The 23,289-nt window shown below is 54.3% G+C and overlaps 1 protein-coding gene across 2 annotated transcripts in view; it reads left to right on the top strand.

The window, feature by feature from the left end:
* Positions 1 to 11,220, top strand: part of RAP1A (RAP1A, member of RAS oncogene family) — a 64,669-nt gene extending 53,449 nt beyond the window's left edge. For both annotated transcript variants that reach the window (XM_045816996.1, XM_045816997.1), the window contains exons 5-8: positions 716 to 856; positions 2,377 to 2,520; positions 7,779 to 7,894; positions 10,532 to 11,220. In XM_045816996.1, the coding sequence (XP_045672952.1) occupies positions 716 to 856; positions 2,377 to 2,520; positions 7,779 to 7,865 (372 nt within the window). In that variant the 3' untranslated portion in view covers positions 7,866 to 7,894; positions 10,532 to 11,220. The remainder of the gene's footprint in view (positions 1 to 715; positions 857 to 2,376; positions 2,521 to 7,778; positions 7,895 to 10,531) is intronic.
* Positions 11,221 to 23,289: the final 12,069 nt, after the last annotated feature.

The raw sequence follows: 23,289 nt of genomic DNA, 5'->3' as shown, positions 1-23,289 counted from the left end.
ACTTTCAGACGCGCCACCCCGCACTCGCTGCTTTCTCGGCTCACTCCCTTCCACGCCCTTCAACGTGGGGAACCTGCTGTCCGGTCCGCTCACCCTGACGTCTCGGATCGCTCTCCTGCCCTCACCCCCTGCGTGTCGCTCGGGCCCACGGCCTGTTGTTCCTCCAGGGTCCCCCGCGTGCATTTGGAGTCCCCGTGACCTTTTAGCACCTTCAGCTCAGTCGTTCCTTGTCTGTCCACTTGGTTTCCGAGAAACACCACTTGCTGGTTTTCTGCCTGCTCCGTTGACCACTCCTGAGTTTTCTCTCCTCTGGTCTTCGCCTCCCTGACCGGCGGTGACAGCCAGCCTCCGGGCTCCACCGCGGGCTCCTCGCCCTGCCGGCGCTGCCGTGCGGCCATCTTTGTAGCGTCGGAATGGTTCAGTTGGGATCTGTATAGCGAAAAAGAAGGATACCCTTTTTTTCTAAATCACACAAAAGCAAATTAAGGTGGTTAAGATTTTCTTTCTAATTTTAGTTTATTTTCATTGTTTCTAGTCAAGTAAGTAGGGACAGCAGGAACATTGCGTCAGGAGTGTCTAGAAGCTGTACGTCATGTGTTACGTTTGTAAAGCGTGGAATAAAAAATGCAGCAGCTTACTTGTGATGAGTAGGATTTACGTTGTTCCAGCATCTGTTTAAGAAGTCATGTTTACAATTGCATGTTTTTATTTATAGGAGCAATTTACAGCGATGAGGGATTTGTATATGAAGAACGGCCAAGGGTTTGCACTAGTATATTCTATTACAGCTCAGTCCACGTTTAATGACTTGCAGGACCTGAGGGAACAGATTTTACGGGTTAAGGATACGGAAGATGTAAGTATTTTTGTCTCCTACGGGACACACTGCCATCTCTCTGTGGCCAAATAAAAAATGTCTGTTTTCTCTGTCTGGAGAGTATGTGGAGGTTATCCACCACATGCCCAAAAGGGCCCCTGTGACCAAAACAAATTTACCTTTCTAAATTTACCTACAAACCCCACGCTTGCTGCGATGGCTGGAGAGGAGGGCGGACACGAACGAGAAGGCGCTCATTGTGCTTCGTGGTCACCACGTGCGGCCCAGAGGGCAGGGGCGGTGGGCAGGGCTCCGGGGGCTGTGGGGGGCGGCAGTCGTTTCAGAAACAGGCCAGAGTGCATCGCAAGGACCACAAGGATTTGTTCCTATTTCTAAAACTCTGTTGGTATAGTTTTTACTCACAGGTTTTTTTCTTTAATTATGTTAAAGATTTTAGTTAACTGGGCTTTTAGAATTCTTATTTGGTGAGTAGCGTCACTATTGTTGTGCCTTTTTGCAAAGACGAAATGTATATTCTGTATGTTCACTTCAGTTTTGAACCACGGAGTGCTCCTTTCCGGTTGTGTCAGTTAGAGTGTAAAACTTCCTGTGTGCCTTTCTTTCTGTTTTGTGTGTTCTCTCATTACTAATGGGAACGTGTGCCTGCTCCGGACCTTAGCTTTGGTGGCATTGTAAGCGGGAGGGATTTATGCCATACGACTCAGGACCAGCAGCACCCAATGGGTAGTTCTCTAAGAGAAGTCTGTTTCAGACAATTAAATGCAACTCACTGAGCTCAGGTATGTTAGTCTCTTTACCCCATATAACAGACTAAAGATGATGGAGTTGCAGTTGCCTAGTGTTTCGTGATGATCTCCTCTTTTAGGTGCAAGAACCACCATGTCCCTTAAATTCTTTGTATTCTGCCCGTCACCTCACAGGTGACTTTGCCTCTGGATGCCTTTGAACTAAGGAATGTTGTACACTTCGTTAGCAGCCTGTTTCATTGGGAGGAAGCAGGGGTGTGGAGAGACATAGCCAGGCATTTCCAGTGTGGAGGAAAACGGAAGGCAGCGCTGCTTTGCAGCTCTGTTTTCTCCTTAACTTCCCACCTGAGCTGGCCTTGAGGCCCGTGTGGCAGCTGTGGGAGCGGGACCTGCTGCAGTGTCTGTGTGGGTCTCGCCGCTGCTCCTGGCGTTCGCCCGGACCGGAAGACGAGGGACTTGAACCATGGGCCCCATGAGCACGTTCTTCTCTGTACGCAGGTTTTTCTGTTTGGAATTCAGCTGTTGTTAGCAGCCCACATAAGAATCTGGGATTATATTCTTAAAATAATTAGCGAATCTATGTTGGTAGGGTCTTCTCCATAATTTTTCTATTAGAGAAGGGGTTCTGTCCACCTCCCCCCCCAGCACACACTCACGCCCCTCTCTGTAAGCTCCGGGCGAAGTGTGCAGTCCGCGCGAATACGTTCCAGTTGGTGGCTGGTGACTGCTTACTTGTCAAAGGATAAATAATAATTGTGCTAGTGTTCATGTTCTGTTACTTCCTTCCCACAGGTTCCAATGATTTTGGTTGGCAATAAATGTGACCTGGAAGATGAGCGAGTAGTTGGCAAAGAACAGGGTCAGAATTTAGCAAGACAGTGGTGTAACTGTGCCTTTTTAGAATCTTCTGCAAAGTCAAAGATCAACGTTAACGAGGTAACCTAGCGCGGCTCGGCAACACAAACAAGTGCCTTTTCTGTTTCCCTGAAGTTAACAGCCAAAAACTATTTAAGAAAAAACGTATTCTTATAAACACTCTGGATTCTATAATTTATAGAAAACACTAAGCAATTCATAGAAACCATATTCTCTTGCTCGCATAAAATCGCTTTGATGACTGTGATGAGGGTGTTCCTATTTACCTTGTTGGCAAAGATGACATTTAAGTCACAGAATACGTTTCAAGTCCTGCTAAGCCTCTAAATAATATGCCAGGAAGTGGTCTATGCAAATCGTCACATCACCCTTGTATTTTAACAGTTACTTGTGCAGATCTGTAAGAATAGGTTATAGGAAGCCACAGAAATTCAAATAGTTACTGTGATGAACTTATGTTAGGCAGAAATGTATTACCTTCTGGGTATCACAGAAGTTGGAGTTTGCGTCTGGCCTCCCTTTGCTGTGTGACTCAGGGAGGAATCTGAGTGCAGACTGTGGTTCATGCTCTTCTCCGCCCGATACAGCAGGTGCACGAGGCTTTTTCTGTCTGTGACGTAAGCACTCCACTATCTTGAGAACGTGGCTGTGGACAGGAATGCTTAACAAGTAAGCTGCCTGCCAGGGTGTAAAGGGCCAGTAGTTTGCTGGATCCCTGAAAGATCAGTGCAGTCCCCAGCCGCCCCCACCAGCCAAGTGGAAACTGGAGGTTCCCTTGGCTTTATTAATTTTAACATAAACATTTTTTAACACCAGTGTTCTCCGGGAGGCGCACAGGCTTCACTTGCTGGTGTGCTTGCCAGTTGTAGCATCGCAGGTAACCAGTCGGAATTCAGCTCACACGAGGTACAGAGGAGAGCAGAGAACAGAGTGGGTTATCATAGTCGTGTGTTTTTGCCTGCTGTTCCTCTGGCCTTTGGTTCTATAGGTCACTCTTATTTGACTCTCATTGGGTTGGCCAAAACATTTGTTTTTTTCTGTACGATGGCTCTAGTAGTGCTTAGTTGTCTTTAACTTCACTCAAAACAATTTTGCTGGATTGTATTGTGACAACTGTAAATGTATGAATGTGCATTTTTTAAAAACTTACCAAAATTGGTGAATTTTTGTGTAGCCATTTTAATACTAAAGATGGAAGAAAACACAAAACATTTTCGGCATACTAAGCTTTATTATTTCAAGGAAGGTAAAAACACAACTGAAACGTAAAAAAAATATTTGTGCAGTGTATGGAGAAGTTGCTGTGATTGATCGAATGTGTCAAAAGTGGTTTGCGGAGTTTCTTTGTACTGTTGACATTTGGCCAAATAATTCTCTGCTGTGGGCTGTTTTCTGCATTGGAAGGTGTTTAGCAGCAGCCCTGGCCTCTGCCACTAGAATCCCATAGCAGGAGAGAGCTGACATACTCAAAATACCCAGATCAGTAAAGTCATTATTGGAAATGAAGAATTTGTCTTTTATTTTATGGAGGAAATGTAATGGATTTTTTTGGCCAACCCATTATTTCCGTTGTCTGACTTTTGAAATGACCAAATTACTTTTAATTATGTGCCAGGGAAAATATTAAACTTGCTGCAAATTTCTGTTTTATAAATAAGAGTGTCAAAGCTTGTTTTGTTTTGGTTTGGTTTGGTTGTTTTTTGGGGGGTTGTGTTTTTGTTTTGTTTTGTTTTTGTAGGTAAAACCAGTTTTAGTAAGTATATAAAAATAAGAAATTCATAAGTTTCATTCACTGTGTGCCTGCGTGTCTGGTACCGTGTTAGGCACCAGAGTAGCAGTTAGGCACTGTTCGTGCCTGAAAGAGGTTTACGTCCCAGCAGGGAACAAGTCCAGCTCTGACCTTCAGTAAGAATTAGAGTTCAGTTCACGGCCAAGTAAACAGAAGTGTGAGATGCTTCCAGCTTCAACTTTCTCTGGTGTAGAATTACAGATGCTGTTTTGAAAAACTTGGCTAACCAAAAGTTTTCATTTTTAGTATGGTCTTTTCCAAAAAGAAGGATAACCTTGAGATAAAACCTGTTGGGACAACAATAGTAGTACACAGTCTCCACCTGCAGGGTGATTGGCCTTTGGGACCTGGTTCCTTGCTGGTCCCGCCCTCTCCCTTACTGGGACCACCCAGCACGTTCTTGGGCTCAGCCGGGCTGGGTGGGGCCAGGGTCCCTTGAGCACAGTGGACAGGAGTCCTTCCTTTCCGTTTCAACAGGACGTGTTTAGGGGAAGTCACGTGCTACTAAATCTTTCTCCGGGTTGTGGCTTCCAACGCAGCAGAACTACATTTTCACAGCAGTTGTTAAAGTCACGCCTTGACGTGAGGGTTTATAAAACAAAAATAGAAAAACAAAACACAATGGAATACATTAGCTATTTAAGAATCTTTACTCTTTTGGAAAACACTACAAACTTCATGCTAGATTTTTGGGGGTTTTTTTATTGTTTCTCTCTTTACCGCCTGATAATCCAGCTACAGAGTCCCTTACGTAGTTGACAGTCCCTCAGACAGTTGGTGCCTGTAAACGTGAGATTCCTGAGTGCCCGAAGACGGGGGGACCGCACCCACACAAGATGCAGCTCTTGCACCCGGATGTGCAGTCCGTACGGGACATCCCACTGGGCTGAACAGCCGTCTCGTTTCTGATCATCTGCCTGCCTGCTGCCTGCCTATTTTAAACTCGGATCCGTGCCATTTTTGCTATGCTTTGAAAGTAATGCATAGCTACACTAGAATCACCACCAAGAATTAACGGTTCTTTGCTGAGAACAGTAATAGGAGTCAAACATCCCGGTTGAGGGATGGCAGAGGAATGGAGAAACCATCCTGTGCTCCCTTTAGATGTTTCTGTGGTTCAGGGAGACGAGGAAGAGCTGGGGCTGAGGACTTGCGGCCTGCCTGACCACAGCACGGTTCGAACCCGCCGCGTCAGGGGCCAGCTCCCGCTCTGGAGGAGGCAGCGTTTGCCAGAGACGCCGTCGGGGGTGATGACTGCTCCAGAGTCAGCCACCGCTCTGCTCAGTATGTGGACCTGAGACTGGCTGGCACAGGGAGACATGGTTTTGATTCACTCACTGTTCTAGTTTATCTTCTATCGTTTTTCACTTGATAGGTTGTGCATCGAGGCTAGGAAGCTAACAAGCACACGTCGTAGCTTATGCATACTGAGTCCTTACAGGGCCTCGGTGTTGTGAGACAGCGTGTATTCCAGAGCCGTGAAGCTCTGTTTTGTTCATGAATTCTTCGTGTTCAGCTTTCTTAGCAAAAGATAATAGTTAAGTGGTTTGCAGAAGATGGGAGGAGGGGAGCAGAAAGAAAAGAATATAAGTGAATTGTCACTCTCATAGGTTTAGGATAAACCACTCAGTAGTGTTTTCCTTAACAATCGATAACCTTAGGGCCGTTTTTAAGGATAAGTAGAAGTTGTTTTATCTGAGTTCATCTTTTAAAATGTAGACCAATAACTTAAAAAATATTTTACTTTGAAAACTTACTGAAAAGATATAAGAACAGTAAAAAGAATTTTTGTGTACCCTTCAGATTCATCAATTACTAACGTTTTGTCCTGTTTGTATAGCATTCTTCTTTACTCCTAAATTAGTGTGTGTACCCTTAGATCCCAGATGTCTTCTTACACAACTGCTGTACATACAGTTATTAAAAATCAAGAAAATTGCCCTGGCTGGTGTGGCTCAGTGAGCGCTGGCCTGCCAGCACTTAAGTTACCAGTTCGGTTCCCAGTCGGGGCACATGACTAGGTTGCAGGCCAGGTCCTCCAGCAGGGGGCGTGCGAGAGGCAGCCAAATCTCTTGCACATCTATGTTTCTCTCCCTCTCTTTCTCCCTCCCTTCCCCTCTCTCTAAAAGTAAATAAGTAACATAAAAAATCTTTCTAAAAAAATCAAGAAAATTGATGCTGACACAGTCCATGTTCAGTTCATAATGTAGATTTTGCCACTTGTTCCTGTACTGCCCCTAAAAGCTAGAACACTTTGATACATGCCTACAAAGCACTGTTCATTACAGGTGACTGATAGTCAGGAGTGTCCTGGGTCATTTGTTGTCCAGGTCATTGGTAAGTGACGTTTGCATCGCACAGTGGAGAGCCGCACCCAGCTGTGCTCGGGTGCTCAGGCGCTCGGGCGTGCTGCACGTAGCACTGCGAAGCACAGGCAGGCCCGCGTGCACCTGCTTCCAAGGAAGAGGGAGTAGTGCACTTGTCTTTGGTGCCCTGTATTTTTCAGACAAAGTGAGCCCGGAAGGCTTACTAACAGACACTACCTGTCACTGCAGGTCAGGGCTCACAGACCTGTTCTCCTGTCCCTGTCACTGAACTGGCATCACCAAGAGGGGCAGGCAGCACCACGCAGCACTGAAAGTAGCGCATTTGTGCTGCCTCGGCCAAAATGCGTGACATGGGTCTGGCCGTGCAGAAACACCGGGCAAACCCGGGTCAAGGACAGCTCTGGAAGTCACTAGCCATTTTGTTCAGAAGTGACAGTGTGTTCCACAAAAGTGGAGGACTCTTCCAAGTTATAGAAGATCAAAGGGGCAGGCGGGCGAATACAGTGGGTGATCTTGGGTGGACCCTTGGGGCCGGGAGGGGAGTTACTGTGAGGGACGTTACCGGGTCGCTGACACAGACCGGGTTTGCGCTGGGGGCGGGGCAGCGTGATGGAGTGGCGCCCACGTGTCCTGAACGCGGTGACTGTGACGTGGTTGTGGCTGTGCGAGAGAGCAGCCTTGTTCTGAGGACACACACACCCCACGAGCAAGGAGCTTGTGCTGCGCAGCCTGCTCTCCAGTGGCTGAGAGAATAAGCGTGTGTGTGTGTGTGCGCACGCGTGTGTACCTGGTGAGAGTGCATATGATGATCACATGGCAGAATGTTACAGGTGAATCTGGGTAGAAGATACACACAAGTTGTAGGTACAATTTTTGCAACTTTTCTGTGAGTTTGATGTTTTTAAAAAATAAATAGGAAGATTTGGTTTTCCAGCATAGAAGATTCTATGAAGAATAGAACTTTGCTGTCTTTTGCTTATTTGATATTGGAAATCTCAGAGCAAGTGTGTTTCCCTTGTAAGTAGGTAATTCCTTCTTCACCCTGACTGGGAGTCCGCTGGCACTCCCTAGGCACCCGCCTTTAAACACAGCGCAAGATTCAGGTCCAAGAGCAGAGTAATTTTTAACAGAACCAGGGTTGTTTCGTGGAAGAAGGTCTCAAAGGTTGGTTGAATCGGTACTCTTTTCTTGCTTTTATTCAGATATTTTATGACCTGGTCAGACAGATAAATAGGAAAACACCAGTGGAGAAGAAGAAGCCTAAAAAGAAGTCGTGTCTGCTGCTCTAGACCCGCGGCGAGCAGCAGCTCTGAGCCAGGTGAGATGCAGACCACGTGCCTCTCTGTGCCTCTCTGTGCCTCTCTGTCCCTGTCGCTTTGCTTTGGGCCGTCCCCCAGCCAAACCACTTCCTGCCGCGCTTGCTAGGGCGTTTCCAGGCTTCCGTGACTTGTCCGTGTGGGGCCTACTCGTAGATGCGCCCTCTGTGGGGTCCTTTGTGTCCCTTCGCAAGGCGCTCAGCTGTCCGAGGGACGGGCCAGGTCTGTTTGCTCGCCACAGCGTCCCCAATGCCTGGCACGGAGTGGTCCTCAGAGAACAGCGCGGGGTGAATAGAATGCCCGCCAAGGTCACTCCCACAGTCGAGCCCGACCGGCTCGCAGAAAGGCTCGGGCGCAGGTCGCATGAAGCGTTGGAAGCGAGCACCCCCACACATCCTCGCAATAGCAGCAGCGTTCCCTCCCCGGGTGGGCCTGCTGCCCTGCGTCCCAGCAACACGGGGCAGTTTTGCCTCTTTGAATCTAATACAAACAAAAATGTGGATTACTTTATGTCTGGCTTCTTTTACTCAAAAATGTGGGTCTTTGGAGAGTTGTCCTGACTGCGCGTAGCAGTGGTTTATTTTTGTTGCACAACTGAGTGTGCTGGCCGTATGTCTGTGTGTCCTGCTGTACCGACGGGCATTCGGGTTCCTGTCGGGAGCAGGCGGGGGCGGTTCTGCCGTGCACATCGGGTGCAGACCCTCCGGCACGCATGCGTGTGGCTGTCAGTGTGTGTCCGGGAATGGGGTGGCCGGGTTGTACGCTCTGGGTGGACAGCTGTAGTGGGTCCCACAAAGAAGTGCTTCGGTAGTTGTACCAGTTAGCACACTCCCAGCAGCTTGGGGTGCAGCCTCTCCCCGGATTTGGTGTCGTGGGTCTTTTCGCCCTGAGCCGTTCCTCGGTGGGTGTGGACCTGCATCAGTGTGGTGTCGGTGGTCGTCGTATCCCAGGTGTGGGCTGACTTCTTGCACACGTTTTTTCTGGAGGCTTCCACCTAGTAGTGACTTCACCACGTAGGTTTTCAGTAAGTGAATGCTTTGGAAAGAAACTAGTGCCAGCTCTGAAGCCATTTGTCAAGTGAGAAGCTGGCCCTGTGGGCTGGCTATTTTTCTTCAGTTGTGCATCTCAGCCCCCAGCCAGTCTCTGCTCATCTCCGTTACCTGTGGACAGCACCACGAAGGGGTGTTTTTGTGCAGTGCGCTGTGGCGTGGCCTGTAGACTAGGCCCGCTGACAGGAGCGCCCCTTCAGAGCTGGTTGTGCTGACCCTGGTCCGTTGGGTCTGTTTGGTAGACTGCCTCCTCCGGAGTCCCCATGAGCTAGAATGTGCTTCCTTACAGGCGGGGATCTCCCTCTCTCTCTCTCTCTCTCTCTCAAGGGACAGCTGAGCAGTCGTACCCCCTTTTTGCAAGGAAGTGCGAGGGGACTGGGCAGAAAGGGGAAGGGGGCATGCAGCCACCTCCGAGAGCTGGATTCAGGAAAGACAGCTCGGGCCAAACCGTGGCTTTAGGCTCTTAGTGGGTCCCCGTTCCGCCGCCCTGAGTCCTCAGCTCCCTGGAGGTGGCTCTTGTCCGAGTCGCTGCTGCGCAGAGGCGGGGCAGATGGGGACTGCGTTCTCCTTCTGAGGTGTGCTGTGCAGCTCTCCCAGAGCTGGCCGGCCTGCTTGTGCCTGCACCCCAACGGGCCCCGGTTGAATTTCCCACTCTCAGAAATGTGCAGTAGCTCGTACTTAGAGGAAGAGGTGCCATCTCCTGGCGTGTCGGGAGAGTTCACGCTTGCACACCCTGCGGGTGTTGTGAGATTTGCCTCGGAGGAAGGAGACCTTGGCCTAGATCTGGAAATCAGACCTGCATCCCGGCCGCAGAAGTCCTCAGACTCTGCTGTGTCTCCCAGCTTCCAGGGAGGTGCTTGGTCACCTGGGCTGTCTCTGGGCGCTGGGTCCAATCCCGGGCCGCCGGAGGGCTCAGCCGGCAGAGCACGATGGCGTGGCTGCAGACGGGCGGGCGATCCCGTGTGGAAAGTGCTGCGATGCGGGGCCGGTGTTCCCAGCCCTTTCAGCGCGTGCGCTGTTAAAGACCCAGGGGAGCAGTTCCTGTTCGGGGGAGTCTTCCTCTTACCTGGTTCTCTCCTGCTGAGCAGGAAGGCTTTGGGGGTCTTGTGCCCTTGAGTAGGGGACCAGCTCTTCCCGCATCGTCTCCTCCTGTCTGAGCCGCCTTGGAAGTGGCAACCCTAATGCACACAGTCAGGAGATGCTTGAGGGAAGCGTTGCCCGCGGAGAGGCGGGGCAGCAGCCGCTGTTTCCGTGGGGGAAGGGGCTTTCCGAGGGGAGCTGCGATGGGGTGGAATGAAACAAGCACCGTTCTGAAACCATCACCGTCCTTCACGGACGGGACTGTCAGGTATGACGGGACTGTCAGGTATGTCGTGACAGTCTAAGTGGGATGAAACTACTTTCTGAGCGTCTGTAAAGGAAGCTTAAAACAGCCCCGTGCCTGCAGCTGGTCAGTGCAACTTCGTGCTCTAGTGACGATCAGCCAGAACCATCGTTCCTTCTGCTGTTGGTCAGCCCTGTTCACTGTCACCTTCTGGTGGCAGGAGACTAACATAGATGTCACATATCTGTGTCTGTTCCGTGTCCTAGATCACAGGAATGAAGAACTGTTGCCTACTTGGAAAGTGCCAGCATTCCAGACTCCAACGACTAAATCTGAAGAGGCTTCTCCTGTTTTATATATTATGTGAAGAATTTAGATCTTATATTGGTTTGCACAAGTTCCCTGGAGAGAAAATAAATTTGCCCTGTGTATATCTCTTGGAAAATAAGACAATAGTATTTCTCCTTTGCAATAGCAGTTATAACAGATGTGAAAATAAATATACTTGACTTCTAATATGATTATACAAAAGAGCATGGATGCATTTCCGAAGTTAGATATTGCTACTATAATCAGATGATTTCATACCGACCTTTTTACCATGATCCCTCCTGTCAGGCACTGAACGCCGAACCATTACACTTTATATCTGTAATGATAGAGATTATGAAATTTCCCCTCAGACTCATTACAGCAGATAACTTTTTTGAGTCATTGACTTCATTTTATATTTAAAAATTATGAAATATCATTCTGTCATTATATTCTAATTAAAATTGTGCATAATGCTTTGGAAAAATGGGTCTTTTATAGGAAAAAACTGGGATAACTGATTTCTATGGCTTTCAAAGCTAAAATATATAATATACTAAACCAACTCTAATATTGCTTCTTGTGTTTTACTGTCAGATTAAATTACAGCTTTTACGAATGATTAAATTTTAGTACATTTTCATTTGGTTTGTGTGGTTTTGTTATTGTTTATAGATTTAAGGCCTTTATTTTATAAGGGCTGCATCGTCTCCAGTGCAGCAAGTAGCTCTGTCTGCCCAGAGCCTGCAGAGCACTGGGCCTCGAGGCCCCGCGTGACTGGTGGCTCCTCTAGAAACAGACCTCCCGCTGTCTGTCCCAGACGTGCCCATTCCTGCCGTCCAGCAGCACTCACGGACTGCACAGAATAGTTTTGTACATTCTCTCTTGATCTTAAAGATTGTATCTTACCGAATAAAATATCCCACTGTGTTTTATTTTTATATGTAAAAAGACAAGTTTAATACTGTATCAGGGTTTAACTTTTGCAAATCTTCCATGGCTTGTAATCTCACCTAGGGAATGCTTTTGCCGTTGTTAACTCGTGGGTACAGGCCCATCAGTGAAGTGGCCCGGGAAGTTTCCCAGACTTGCGCTGTAACGGACGGAAGGGTCTGGGAGAGGTGGGTGCGCATGGGGCAGCACAGACGCTTCTGCTCTGACTGCTCAGCGGGCAGCGTGACGGTGGCGGTGTGGGCAAGACCACCGAGTGGGCGTCTCAGCGGACCGTCTAGTGGTGCTTTTCTTTTCCTTCACAGTTTTTTTTTTTTTTTTTAAACAAAAGATGGCACTTAAGTAGGACATGGACCGGGGCGATGATGACCTGTGTATTCTCCACGGAGGTGGAGCAGAACAGTGCTGGAGAAGGAAGGAACAAGCTTAGGAAACCCTGTGCCTTGTCCCCGAATATTAGGAGGCCAGACCCAGGAAGTCTGAGCCTTTGCTCAGGGATCGGGATGCCGTCTCGCGGCAGCCGGGTGTGCAGCAGCGTTCACGCCCCACAGGACCTCCCAGGAGTGGGGTCAACCAGCCGTCAGTTACCAAGTTGAAATTTAAAACTCAGATTTCACATGTAAGCTCTGACCAACCTGAGAAAATATTAAAGTATTGTAAAAAAAAAATTGGAAATTGTATTCTTTTTGAGTTTCTAATAAACTTAGTTACCTACTACCTTCCTTCCTATGGATGCACTTACGCTTATGTCTGGGGTTGACGGGCCAGAACTCTAATAAATGCAATAGATATGTTTTTAAGAAACAAGGGAAGCATTAGAGCCAGTCTGCGCAGGTCAGGGCGGCACGTTGTAAGGCCTCCCAAGTCGCTCCTGCTGCAAAGCTCGCCTCTCGAGCATCCTCTCGGACCCGGACACAGGCAGGCGTCTCGCGGGGGGTGGTGGCTGTGTCTGAACAGAACCTGTTCCGGAAACCGTGCAGCTGCCTGCCAGACCGAGTGGGGATCACTCAGTGAGAATGACTCCGCATTACAGTCTGCTTGGCGAGTAGCATGAACTCGGTGTCCTCTGGTTTGGAGAAAGATGGCAGATGCTGGTTCCTCTGTCACGACCCCGTACGGTCCCCTTGGGACGGAGGTGGGACTGTGGAGAAGAACACCCGTGTGCGGCCCCGGGGGTGTGCAGAGCGGGCCCAGCCGGGGCCTCGAGATGGCCTCTGCCGAGCAGGCGGAGAGGTGTCCTGTTCGGAAGTAAGACGGGTGTGCCCTCACGTGGTCCTTACGTGAACGCCCTGGCTTTGGCTCCTGAGGACGGGACGCCTGAAAACAAGGTGTATGTTTATCGCCCAAAAACGGCCTTGAGCATCACACAAAGCCCACGTGGTAAATAGGTACATGAGGACTGGCGCCCGGCTGGTACGTGTAGCTGTGCAGGCTGCAGTGGCTTTGGTTGTGTGTCACATGACTTAGAGGAGCCGTGATGTCACCAGTGATGGGGAGCTTTTTTCCGCTCACACACACACAGCTTTAGTGGCTTAGTGCCTTCCAGCAATCTAGCTTTAGGTATTAGCAATAAATGCCTAGTGTGTGATCTTACCGTCCACCAGGGGGAGCTTCAGTATTAGCGTTTCTGTAAGCACGAAGTACACACGCAGACCATCTGCTCTGTGAGCACTGCACACCTCGCAGAGAGGCAGAGAGGCCTTCCCGCACGAGTCCGCCTTCCGAGTGGGCAGGGGAGACACAGAAGTAGTTTGTCTCAGTTGTGTGATTATGGAGCTGTGGCCACAGGGCTGGTTCTGTTCCTCCCGGGACCCCGCAACTGACCTCGTCACACAGGCACCACAGCCCGCTCCTGCCATGGTTACTGCCACCACGCACGCACCCCTCCAAGGACCAGCCTGCTGCTCCCAAGCGAGTGTGTGCCCGGAGCAAGTTAATCCTCGGGAAGATACCGATCTTTATTTTATTACCGACTTTATTAAAACAGGTTACTTGATAGGGAGCTGTTTTTCTCATGAACATTCTCCGTGTTCTGGACCTGTCCAGTTCCAACTGTTTCGCCTCATTATCCTCACTGGCACAGTGGTCAGTTCACGTGTCTGGGTTTTGTTTTTAGGACCGAGGGGCAGAGAGACATAAGGTGACCTGAGTGTGTCCCTGTGGAAGCCATCACAGAGTCTCGGAGGACATGAAATACACTGTTACAGATTGTGTGTGGGGGGTGGAAACCAGATGGTGAAGAAATTGTCGGGTACCTGGAGGAGGAAAACAATTTGTAAAATAATCCTTTGTTGCCCTGGCTGGCGTGGCTCAGTGGATTGAGCTCGGGCTGCAGGCCAGGCATCGCGGGTTCGGTTCCCACTCGGGGCGCATGCCTGGGTTGCGGGCCATGGCCCCCAGCGGCCGCGCATTGATGTCTCTCTCTCTCTCTCTCTCTCCCCTTCCCTTCCCTCTCTAAAAATAAATAAAATCTTTAAAAAATAACAATCCTTTGTTGTATTTGGGGTTTGTACATACGTAAGGTGCTACTGGAATGCGCATTGAAGTGGCACCCGTGGGCTCAGCTCCAAACCTCAGAGGGCAGAGTGGGTTGGGTGCTCGTCCGGGATCTGGAAGGAGCCGTCTTGCAGGGAGGAAACTGAATGTAAGCTTTGAGGCAGTCGACCACCCGGCTTTTAGCATTCCTTTTCCCACAGAATGTACAAAACGCAAGCCACGCCTGAAAGTGTGGTGCAGACGTGGCATTGAGCGTGGGTTTTTCTCACTAGTCTCATCGCGGGTCTGTTGAATGTGCAGTCCACGTAGTTGATGCCACGTCTCGCTTAAATCCTCTTGCTGAGAACAGCTGGAGTCCTGGAACTGGGTGCCCAGTTCTGTTTTCTGGGAATGCAGCGTGGATTCTGTTTTGCAGCTTTATTAGCGAGAGCTTTACAAGGGGGATGGGGGCGGGGTGCAAGTTCCTTGGCTTGTTAAGGAGTCGCCACCTGTGGTTCTGGGCCCAAGGTGTGACACACATTCCCTGCTAATTGCTTCTCTCAGGAAGCCTGGGCTTGGCTGTTCCTCTTGAGGAAAAACCTTAATAAACCTGCCCATTTTAAGCGGCAACGTGACTCTTATTTTGAGCTGTTGTTTTCCATGCATTCACTTTCCAGGTTTAATTGGACCGTATGGGTTTTTGTACTTGCTCTTACCTGTGTAGAAGAAGTTCTTGTAGGGCATTCAAAGCAGAACAGGGCATGATCACTATGGGCTTAGCAACAAGCATTTATTGTGCTCCTGCTGTATGCCAGATGCTGCTCTGCACGTCGGAGATCCAGTGGTGAATAATAGCAGATCCCTCCCTGGTGGGGTATTTGACAGGTGTGTGTCAGGTTCGTGTGTGTGCGTGCATGCGCATTTGTGTGTGTGTGTAGGGGTGAGTGCTGTGGAAAACAGTATAGAGTTGAGAGGGGCAGGAGAGCTGGGCAGAGGGGAAGTGGGGGGGGGGTTCTGGGATGGCGTCCACGCAGTGGGAAGGGCCTGTGCAAGTGCCTTCAGGACGGGGGTGCTGGGCGTGGGGGGCACTAGCAAGGAGGCCGACGGGGCTGGGGCAGAGTGAGCACAGGGGAGAGACAGTCGGGTGGGTTGGGGAGGGGGCAGATCTCCTCTAGCGTTTTCTGAGTGGAGACCATGGGAAGGATTTCAGCAAAGGGTAGAAAACACATCTGACTCCGCCCACCACCAGGAATGTTCTGGCTGAGCCCGCAGAGGTCCGGTTAGGACACAGAACACGAGTAGGAGCCTGATTCAGAGGAAGAAGGCCAGGCAGGAGAGCGACATGTAACGTTTGGGAGCGTGGAGGTGAACGGGCCGCTAGGGCTGAGTGCAGGTGGGGAAGAGGTGTAGGGCGCCGCCGTGGGGTGGGGAGGTAAGAGCCGTGAGCGGAGGAGAACCCGGGGGCCCCTGGCGACCCAGCTGGGCTTCGGGGGCACAGCGGGGCTACCGTCAGGAGTAGGCGCAGGAGCACGTGGAAGAAGGGCCTTGGGGACCTCGAGCACGGGCCGCTCTGTGCAGGTGGCGAAGCTGCACGTTCGTGTCTGAGGTGGGGACCCACTGGGGACAACCGAGGAGGGGAAGTGGGGTCCCGCGGGCGGGTGAAGACGCTGACCAGGTCGGAGCACGGGCGGGCCTGGAGCGGAAGGGAGGGCAGCATGTGGGCACGGGAGCCGGTAGGTCACCGGGACTGGTTAAAATGCCATGGCGTTTTCAGCAGAGGACAGGAGTATGAGATGGGAGCGACAGGTGCCCTCTGTTCTGGGCCCTGAAGTGCTTCCGAGAGACGGGTCGGAGGCACGCCTTGGGGTGAGAGCCGGGGGGACACCACAGGCAGAGCCCGGGAGAAAGCCGGCGCAGAGAGCGGGCAAGAAGTGACGTGGTTTCCGTCCGTGTCCGCGTGGAAGGAGCAGGCTGGGGCCGCACCCACGGGCGTGGAGCCTCGGGACAGGAGGTGGACAGGCCCGTGGGGCGGACTAGGTGACTGGCCAGGCGGAGCGTCAGCGGGGGCAGACCTGGAGAGGGCAGGGGTGGGGGGTTTCAGAACCGACCAGAGTGAAGTTTCAGAGTTGCTTGCTCCCTGCGGGCTCTGTCTCCCCGTCCTCACATCTCACTCCGTTTCCCACCCGGAATGGGGACGATCTCGGTGGCACGCGGTCGTCATCGTCCCCAAAGGAAAGCTCAGTTTAGACGGGGACCAGCGTGAACACTTAGTGCTCAGAGATGTTAGTTAGGGGCGAAGAGAGAAATCTCTGCTCTGTGTTCGCCCGCTCCACCCGGCGTGAGTCTGCCGCCTGCAGGATTCCGGGCACCTGCTGGGCACGTGGCGGATGCTCCCACCCCCTCCCCTCCCCCTCCCCCTCCCCTCCCCTCCCCTCCCCTCCCCTCCCCTCCCCAGGCTTCCTGCTGTTACTGTTCCTCCAGAGCGTGAGACAGCGCCCCCCGCCCTTCCCCGGGGGTCTACCATATTCATGAAGAAGGCTGGTAACAGAGTCTTTTCCTTTTTTCTTAAGATTTTATTTATTTTCCGAGAGGAATAGAGAGGGAGAGAAACATCATTGTGTGGTTGAATCTCATGACCCACTGCTGGGGATCAGGCCTGCAACCCAGGCATGTGCCCTGACTGGGAATCGAACCAGCGACCCTTCGGTTCACAAACTGGCACTCAATCCACTGAGCTACACCAGCCAGGGGAGAGGCTCTTTTCCTTAATCCACCTCTCTGTGGTAGATGCCAACACTCCCTCCAGGATCCCCTCATTCAGGCCTTCCCCAGGGTGATCGGGGAGCCACCCACTGTCGCTCCCTGTCCACCTCACCCTTTGCATCCCTTGCGTCTCCCCGATCGGAGGGGCTGGGCAGTTTGAAGAGCCACCGGGCTTGAGGGGATGCTGAGCATGCGGTCTCCCCAGCCTGGAAAGCGGGACTTGGAACTGGGACCAGGCGTGGGGCCCCCTGGCGGCCGCCCCTTTCAATGGGGAGGTTTAAAGAAGGTACTTGATCCCTACGCTCCAGCAGGCTCCCGAAGTCCAGGCCCGAAGCTTTGGAATTTGGGGGCCCTTGAAACCCCTTGTTTTCTGGGATATAAATGGACTTATCTGAACAGATGCCTGGAACCTCCCATCAGGGCTTCTAACACCTGCCTGAGTCCGTCCGGCCCGGGGCTGCTGGCCACCGTGAGCATGCTCCGAGGCTGCTGGGGTGGGGCTGGAGGCTTCGAGGGGAGGCCAGCGGGGCTGGGTTACCAGGCTCGCATCCGGCTCAGGGGGCTGAGTCTGCGCAGCAGTTTTAGTTGCTGCACTTACCCTGTTTGGAAGAAACTGTTTTTGGCTTGGGTTTTTTGGTTTTTGGCGGAGGGTTGGCTTTTAAAAATATGTGCCTGACACCCTCCCCTTTCCCACCACGTGTGCACGAGTGACTGCCCGGTGCCTCGCTAGCCCCTTGGCCCCCGGGAGACAATGCCTGGAGTGTGGCCAGCAGGGTGGCTGGAGGTAGGCAAGGCACCGAACACCCAACTTCCTTCCCCCTCGCCCTGCCCTGGCCCTCCACACTCACAATGGGGGAAGGAGAATCCAGCAGACTCGGTGTCCCCAGTCGGGGTGGGGATCCCTGGCAATGCAGGGTAGGAAACACTAGGGCAGAGCAAGCGTAGGGCCCGGAGTTGTCGCCAGAAAGGACAGGGAGATAAGCCAGGTCAGGACAGTACAAAGGGGTGAGCAGGAGGGGTGAGAACCTGCCCACTGGGGCAAGAGTGATGTCCTCTGGGGTGGGAACTGGGGTCCGCTCAGGAGCGGCAGACCTGCGTGACAAGTGCCTGTGGTTGCCTGAAGGGACCTGGGCGGGAGGGGTGAGGACAGCCTGCATCAGACTACGGTGGGGCCCGGGGCAGAAGCCCCAGCCACAGGCCAGGGGCAGAGGGGCCAAACAGCCACTTGGAAAGGTGGGGCTGGGGACGGAGAGTGCGCCCGCTCTCTTGAAAGTGGCCTGGGCCGCACGCAGCTCCCCTCCTGGGACCTGGACTGGAGAGTGGAGTGGGAGGTGGGCCTGGGGGCCGCGGAGGAGGCCGGGGCCCGCTGGTCTCGCCCGCTGCAGGCTGGGGCTCGCTCTGCGGAGGTGCGGTCACACGGCAGCCTGGGCTCAGGCTGCAGACTCGCAAACACAGAGTGAGCGGGCGCTGCCCTGGAGGAGCTCCCAGTCTGGAGGGGTGGCTGGCCGGCACAGAGTGACTCACCCTGAGTCTGGTGGCGGGGCACAGGCCCACACAAGGCCTCCCCGAGGGCGTCCAGGGCGGGAAAGGCGAGAAGACCGTCTGAGATGGGGAGAAAGACCTAGAGGCGTGAAAACCCAGACTGGGGCACTTCACCAAGTAGCTCATCTCCCCGGGGGGCAAGTCGGGGAGTGAGAAGTGCCCAGAAGTACAGCTGAGCTCCGTTGGGGTCTGGTTGGGCTGAGCTGGGCCCCGGACACCCGGACACCCTGGGGAGACAGGCGAGCGAGGATGAAGTCACAGGATCTCAGACATTTCCTTCCCCCCTTGTGTCCCCGCGGGCCCCAGGGGCACTTCCTTGCAGCTGCAGCCTCCGGGCCTCCTGTCAGGGACAGCCGATGAGGAAGGGGCTGCGGGAGGCCTGGGAGGAGGAGAGTGACATGTGCAGAGCGGGAACAAGGAAACAAAACCCGATTCTTCCCTTGGATGGGGGCACCTTCCCCGCATAGCAACAGCCCCAGAGACAGGGGCCACCTCAGGCAGGGGTAGGCGGCATCTGCTGTGCCAGTGGAGGAAACTGGGGGTGTCTCTCCGAGGGGAGGGGGCAGACAGGACAGGTGGGCAGCCCGCAGGTGGGCAGCCCGGAGCCGGGCGTGGTGGGGGGAGGGCGAGGGCAGAGCGCATCAGCAGGTCGTCTCTGGCGGTGCGTCCCGTGTTGCTGGAACAGAGCAGACACGCCCAGAGGGGCCCCTCCCGAGGGAGTGGCTTCTGCGGAGTGGCAGCCAGGGCGCGTGGCCTCCGTGGGCTGAGCCCTGGCGCCGGGGCCCGGGTGTGTTGGGGACCTTGGCGAGGCGGACTGCACTGTGCCGCCCTCCGTGCCCGTGCGCGTCTGCACCAGGATCGGGGCGGGTCTCTGGGCCTGGGGGTGAGGGGAGGGCTAGGTCTGCACTGACAGAAGGGCCCAGGGGCAGGGGCGGGAAGTCAGCTGGTCAGGAGCAGAGGGAATCTCTCGGGGGGGCTTCATCATCCCACTGGCTGTAGGGATGGGCAGGAGGGGGCAAAAGAGAGGCGGGACATCTGATACTCGCTGCTGTCTGCGGTCTGGCCCCTGACCTTCGGGGTCAGGGTCGGGGTCAGGGTCAGGGTTGGCCCAGGGTCTTCCAGGCCCTTCTAGCCCATGGCCCTCTCTCTGGCAGCAGCAGCCCAAGCCCTCACGGAATCGGAGCGGATTCCAGAAGGACGGCCACAAGCCCCCGTGGGCCATCGGTCTCCAGGGGGACGGGTGATGGGGGTGGAGAAGAGGAAGACGTGGGGCCCGGCAGAGACCCCCGCCGCCAGGCCTTGGGGCAGGGCCCTGACTCTTCGTAAAGCCATTAGGACCCAGCTCAGGCAGCCCCAGTTCCTGCCTGGACCAAGAGGGCCCGGGGCCACCCGCGAGGGAGAGCTGGGGCACTCCCCAGAGTGCGCCCTCGGGCAGAGGGGCCCTCACGCCCCATTTGTGAGCGCAGCCCGTCTGCCGCCCTCCCCACCCCCACCCCCACCCCCCACCCCCCACATTCATTACCCTTCCATGGACAACTGTCAGCTGGCAAACAGCAGCCCTCCCGGGGAACATTTTTACACCACACAAAAGCACGTCCACACCTATTGTCTGCTCTGGTCCTGGCTACATCCTGTGAGGCAATAGGGCCGGTGCACATTTTTTATTTTTTTTTTTTACAGAAGAGACCAAGGCTCAGAGAAAGCTTTTTTTCTTTTTTTAGCATTTTGCCCTGGGTCATGTGGGGAGAGCTGAACTGACGTCAGGCGGTCCAATATGTTCTGCTCAGAATACGGACAGCGCACTGGCCCTCGGGGACCTCTGGCCTCGCAGCAGCCCTGCGGCAGGCCGGTTCCTCCGCAAAGGGAGCGAGGCTCCCGGAGGTCCAGCAGCGAGCTCAGGCTCCCACGTGGTGACGACAGAGAGGGGCCCCACGTCCCTTCTGGCTGGCTCCAGATCCAGAGTGCATGCCGTGGCCCTGGCAGAGAGATCTTCGGTGCCCCGATGGGGACGGCACCTGAGGACACAGGCCCCTGCTCCCTGTGACACAGGCTGGGCTGTTGTGGACAGAGTTTCGGTGACGGGAAAGACGGGAGCCCCTCCCCCACCGGCTCTGGGGAGCAGGGAGGTGGGGCGGGGACCGAGCTGAACCTGGTCCCTGTTACTCCCGGCAAGTCCCGGTCCAGACCTTACCCTGAGGGGGCGGCTGCAGGGACAGTGCTTGAGGACAGAGGGGTCCCAGGTGTGAAGGGTGAAGGCAGAGGGCGACCAGACAGGCCCTGGCTGTGCCCAGCGGGGCCTCTTCCAGCTCCTGCTTGTGGGCCGGGGACACAGACAGGCACACCTTCCGGCCACAGGGCCACAGGGAAGCAGGTGGGGTCCTGAGCAGATGCCTGAACCAACCGGGGGCCCCCGTACCTGCCAGGGCAGCAAGCCAGGTGTGAGGCGGGGCCCTACGCCAGGGAGGGTATTAAATGAGCTTCTAGCTTATTTGCATGTCCTAATTAACCATAAAATGAGCCCCAGGGGTAGCATTAAGCTGTCAATCTCTCGCTGCTTACTTCCACTAGCCACCCCGCCCCCCAACACACACACACAGCTCCCCACCCCTACACTCCCCTGCGTGGCTCAGGCCTTGGGCATTCCCATGGCCTCTCCTCTCAGCTTCAGTAAAATACAGTCTCCATCGTGGCCACAGTCACGGTCACGGTCACGGTCACAGCAGGAGCCTGGGGGAGGGACAAGGGGAACTCTGGTGGGGTGAATGAATCGGCCATGAGCTGCCATTAGCAAAGCTCGACACACTGAAGAGGGAGCACTTCAGCCCCAGCCGGGCCCCGGCAGACCTCCCCACCGGAACTCAGCCTCCGCCGGAAGTCAGCCTCCGCCGGAAGTCAGCCTGCCCTTACTCGGCCGTGCCCGGGTCCTGCAAGGGCAGGCTTTGGTGCTGCTGCCCTTGACTTGGCTTTGGGGCAGATTTGGACAACGCGTGGGGTCCTGTGAGAAGCGCAAGACTGGACTGTTCAGGTTGGAACTGTTCCGATCCCAGCTCTGCCCGTGTGACCCCGGGCAGGTGGCTCCGCTCCGCCGAGCCTCTCCCTGCGAACCGAGAGTGGCGGCCGCCGCCCCCGAGTGCGGTGGGAAGGAAGGAAGGGAAGAACGCGAAGATGACGGCACCTGACATCGGTCAGCGATGTCGCAGCAAACGTCACTCCTGATGGCTTTGCTCTGGCCCAAGTTACAGTGAAAAGGCGCCCCTCGCGCTTGAATCCTTTCTTCCCGCTGGGCCCTGAGTCGGAAACTGGGTCCTTACGTTACTCGGTTCTTAGTTCCCACTGCAGTGCCCAGCACTGGGAGACGTTCATGAAGTTTTGCTCAGTTGGTCTGAACTGCTGTGCCTGGACCACAGAACCAAGGAGCTCGTGGGGTGGGCGGCCAGGAGGTGGCTCGGTTTCCTGCAGAATCATTCCCAACTCGGGGCTGGTGCCTTCTTCAGTAGTTTGCTGGGTGGCTTCTCCTCTCAGGCCTCGGGGAATCAGTAGGTGGAATCTTCACACTCACACTTTCCACACACACTTTCCACACACATACACACCCACCCACCACCACCACACAGGCAGCCACAGCCCACGGGCCCCCACCCAGGATGGAAACATCCAAGTCCCTGAGGGCAGACATGGGGCGGAGAGAGCCAGAGAGACGGTCTCAGGGCCAGACCAGCCCCGGCTGCAGATCCCGCTTCTTTGCATTCTGAGGGGATGCTGGTGATGCTACCTCGGTCCAGGGTCATGCTGAAGCTTGGAAGACACGTGCCTACTGCCTGGCAAATAGGGAGCTCTCAAAAACAAACAAACAAAAAACGGGGCCTGTTCCCCTTGTAGCTGCCACCACCTGCAAGTAGACCCTATCATTGGATTGTGTGGGAATGTGGGAGTGACCCTAACTGCCCCCAGCTCCAGTGATGGAGCCGCTCCCTCCAAGGTCCTCCCGCCCCTGCCACCGCACTATGCGCCCCCGGGGACCCGGGATGCTGGAAGAGCCTCTCTCGTTATTTTTCTTCTCCAATTTGCTATGAATGCTCCGAGGGCAGGAAGGCAGCTTGCCTCTAATTGCAGCTGTCACCTCCCATCAGGCAGGGGACACCGGCGGGAGGGGCAGGGGGCGGAGACAGGCTGCGCCCTCCCAGGCTGCCTCTGCCCAAACAGGGACCTGCATTGTTTGTTCCCAGCCTGCAGGCTTCCTGGGCCAGAGTAGGCGGGCTGGTGGCTTCCAGGGGGTGCCTGGGGTGGCATCACTCCTGGGCCACGTGCCACCACCACCACCGTGGCTGCTGCTGGAGCTGAGCCACTGCTCGGGGCCCTGCCTTCCACCCGTTCCCTCCCCCGGGGGCTGGCTCTGGGGCGGGTGGGAAGAGGCTCCAGACTGAGCCTGAGCAGAGCGAGGCCAGGTTTGGTGCTAGGAATTTTACTTCTATCACCCGGGCACGCCTTGGCCTCAACGCGGAATCCACACGTGTTGTGTCCTGGGTGGGGGTCCAGCCCTAGCCTGGGTGTCAGGGAGCAGTGTGTGTGGGACTGTAGGGCCCCACTGTCGCTCTCAGTCTGCCCTGGATGCCCCCCCCCCACTCCAGTGTTCCTGGACAGGCACACCTCACCAGGAAAGTGGGGCAAACGCCTGCCTTACTTGCTCACTTAGGGGATAATGGACATGAAAAGGCTTTCTGATGCTTCATGGTGTCACAGATATTCTTTCCTGTGCTTTTGGAAAGATGGGGGGTGGGGGCTTCCCCCAGTATTCCTTGTGCCCACGCTCCGTATTCAGCCATTTCTCAGGGTCCAGGGCCGGGCTGGAGTCTCTGAGGCAGCCGGCACAGCTGCAGGGGGTCGGGGGGGGACTTGTCTCTCTGCACTCCCACTCCCAGGAGGGCCAAGGGGTCCTAGCTGGGCCTGGAGCAGCACTTCGGCAGGGGAGCAAACAGTTCTG

Source organism: Phyllostomus hastatus, unplaced genomic scaffold, assembly GCF_019186645.2.
Source record: "Phyllostomus hastatus isolate PE091 unplaced genomic scaffold, TTU_PhHast_1.1 phas_scaffold_216, whole genome shotgun sequence".
Lineage (NCBI taxonomy): Eukaryota > Metazoa > Chordata > Mammalia > Chiroptera > Phyllostomidae > Phyllostomus > Phyllostomus hastatus.
Note: the sequence above shows the minus strand (reverse complement) of the source record. Positions and strands in the feature narration are given on the sequence as shown.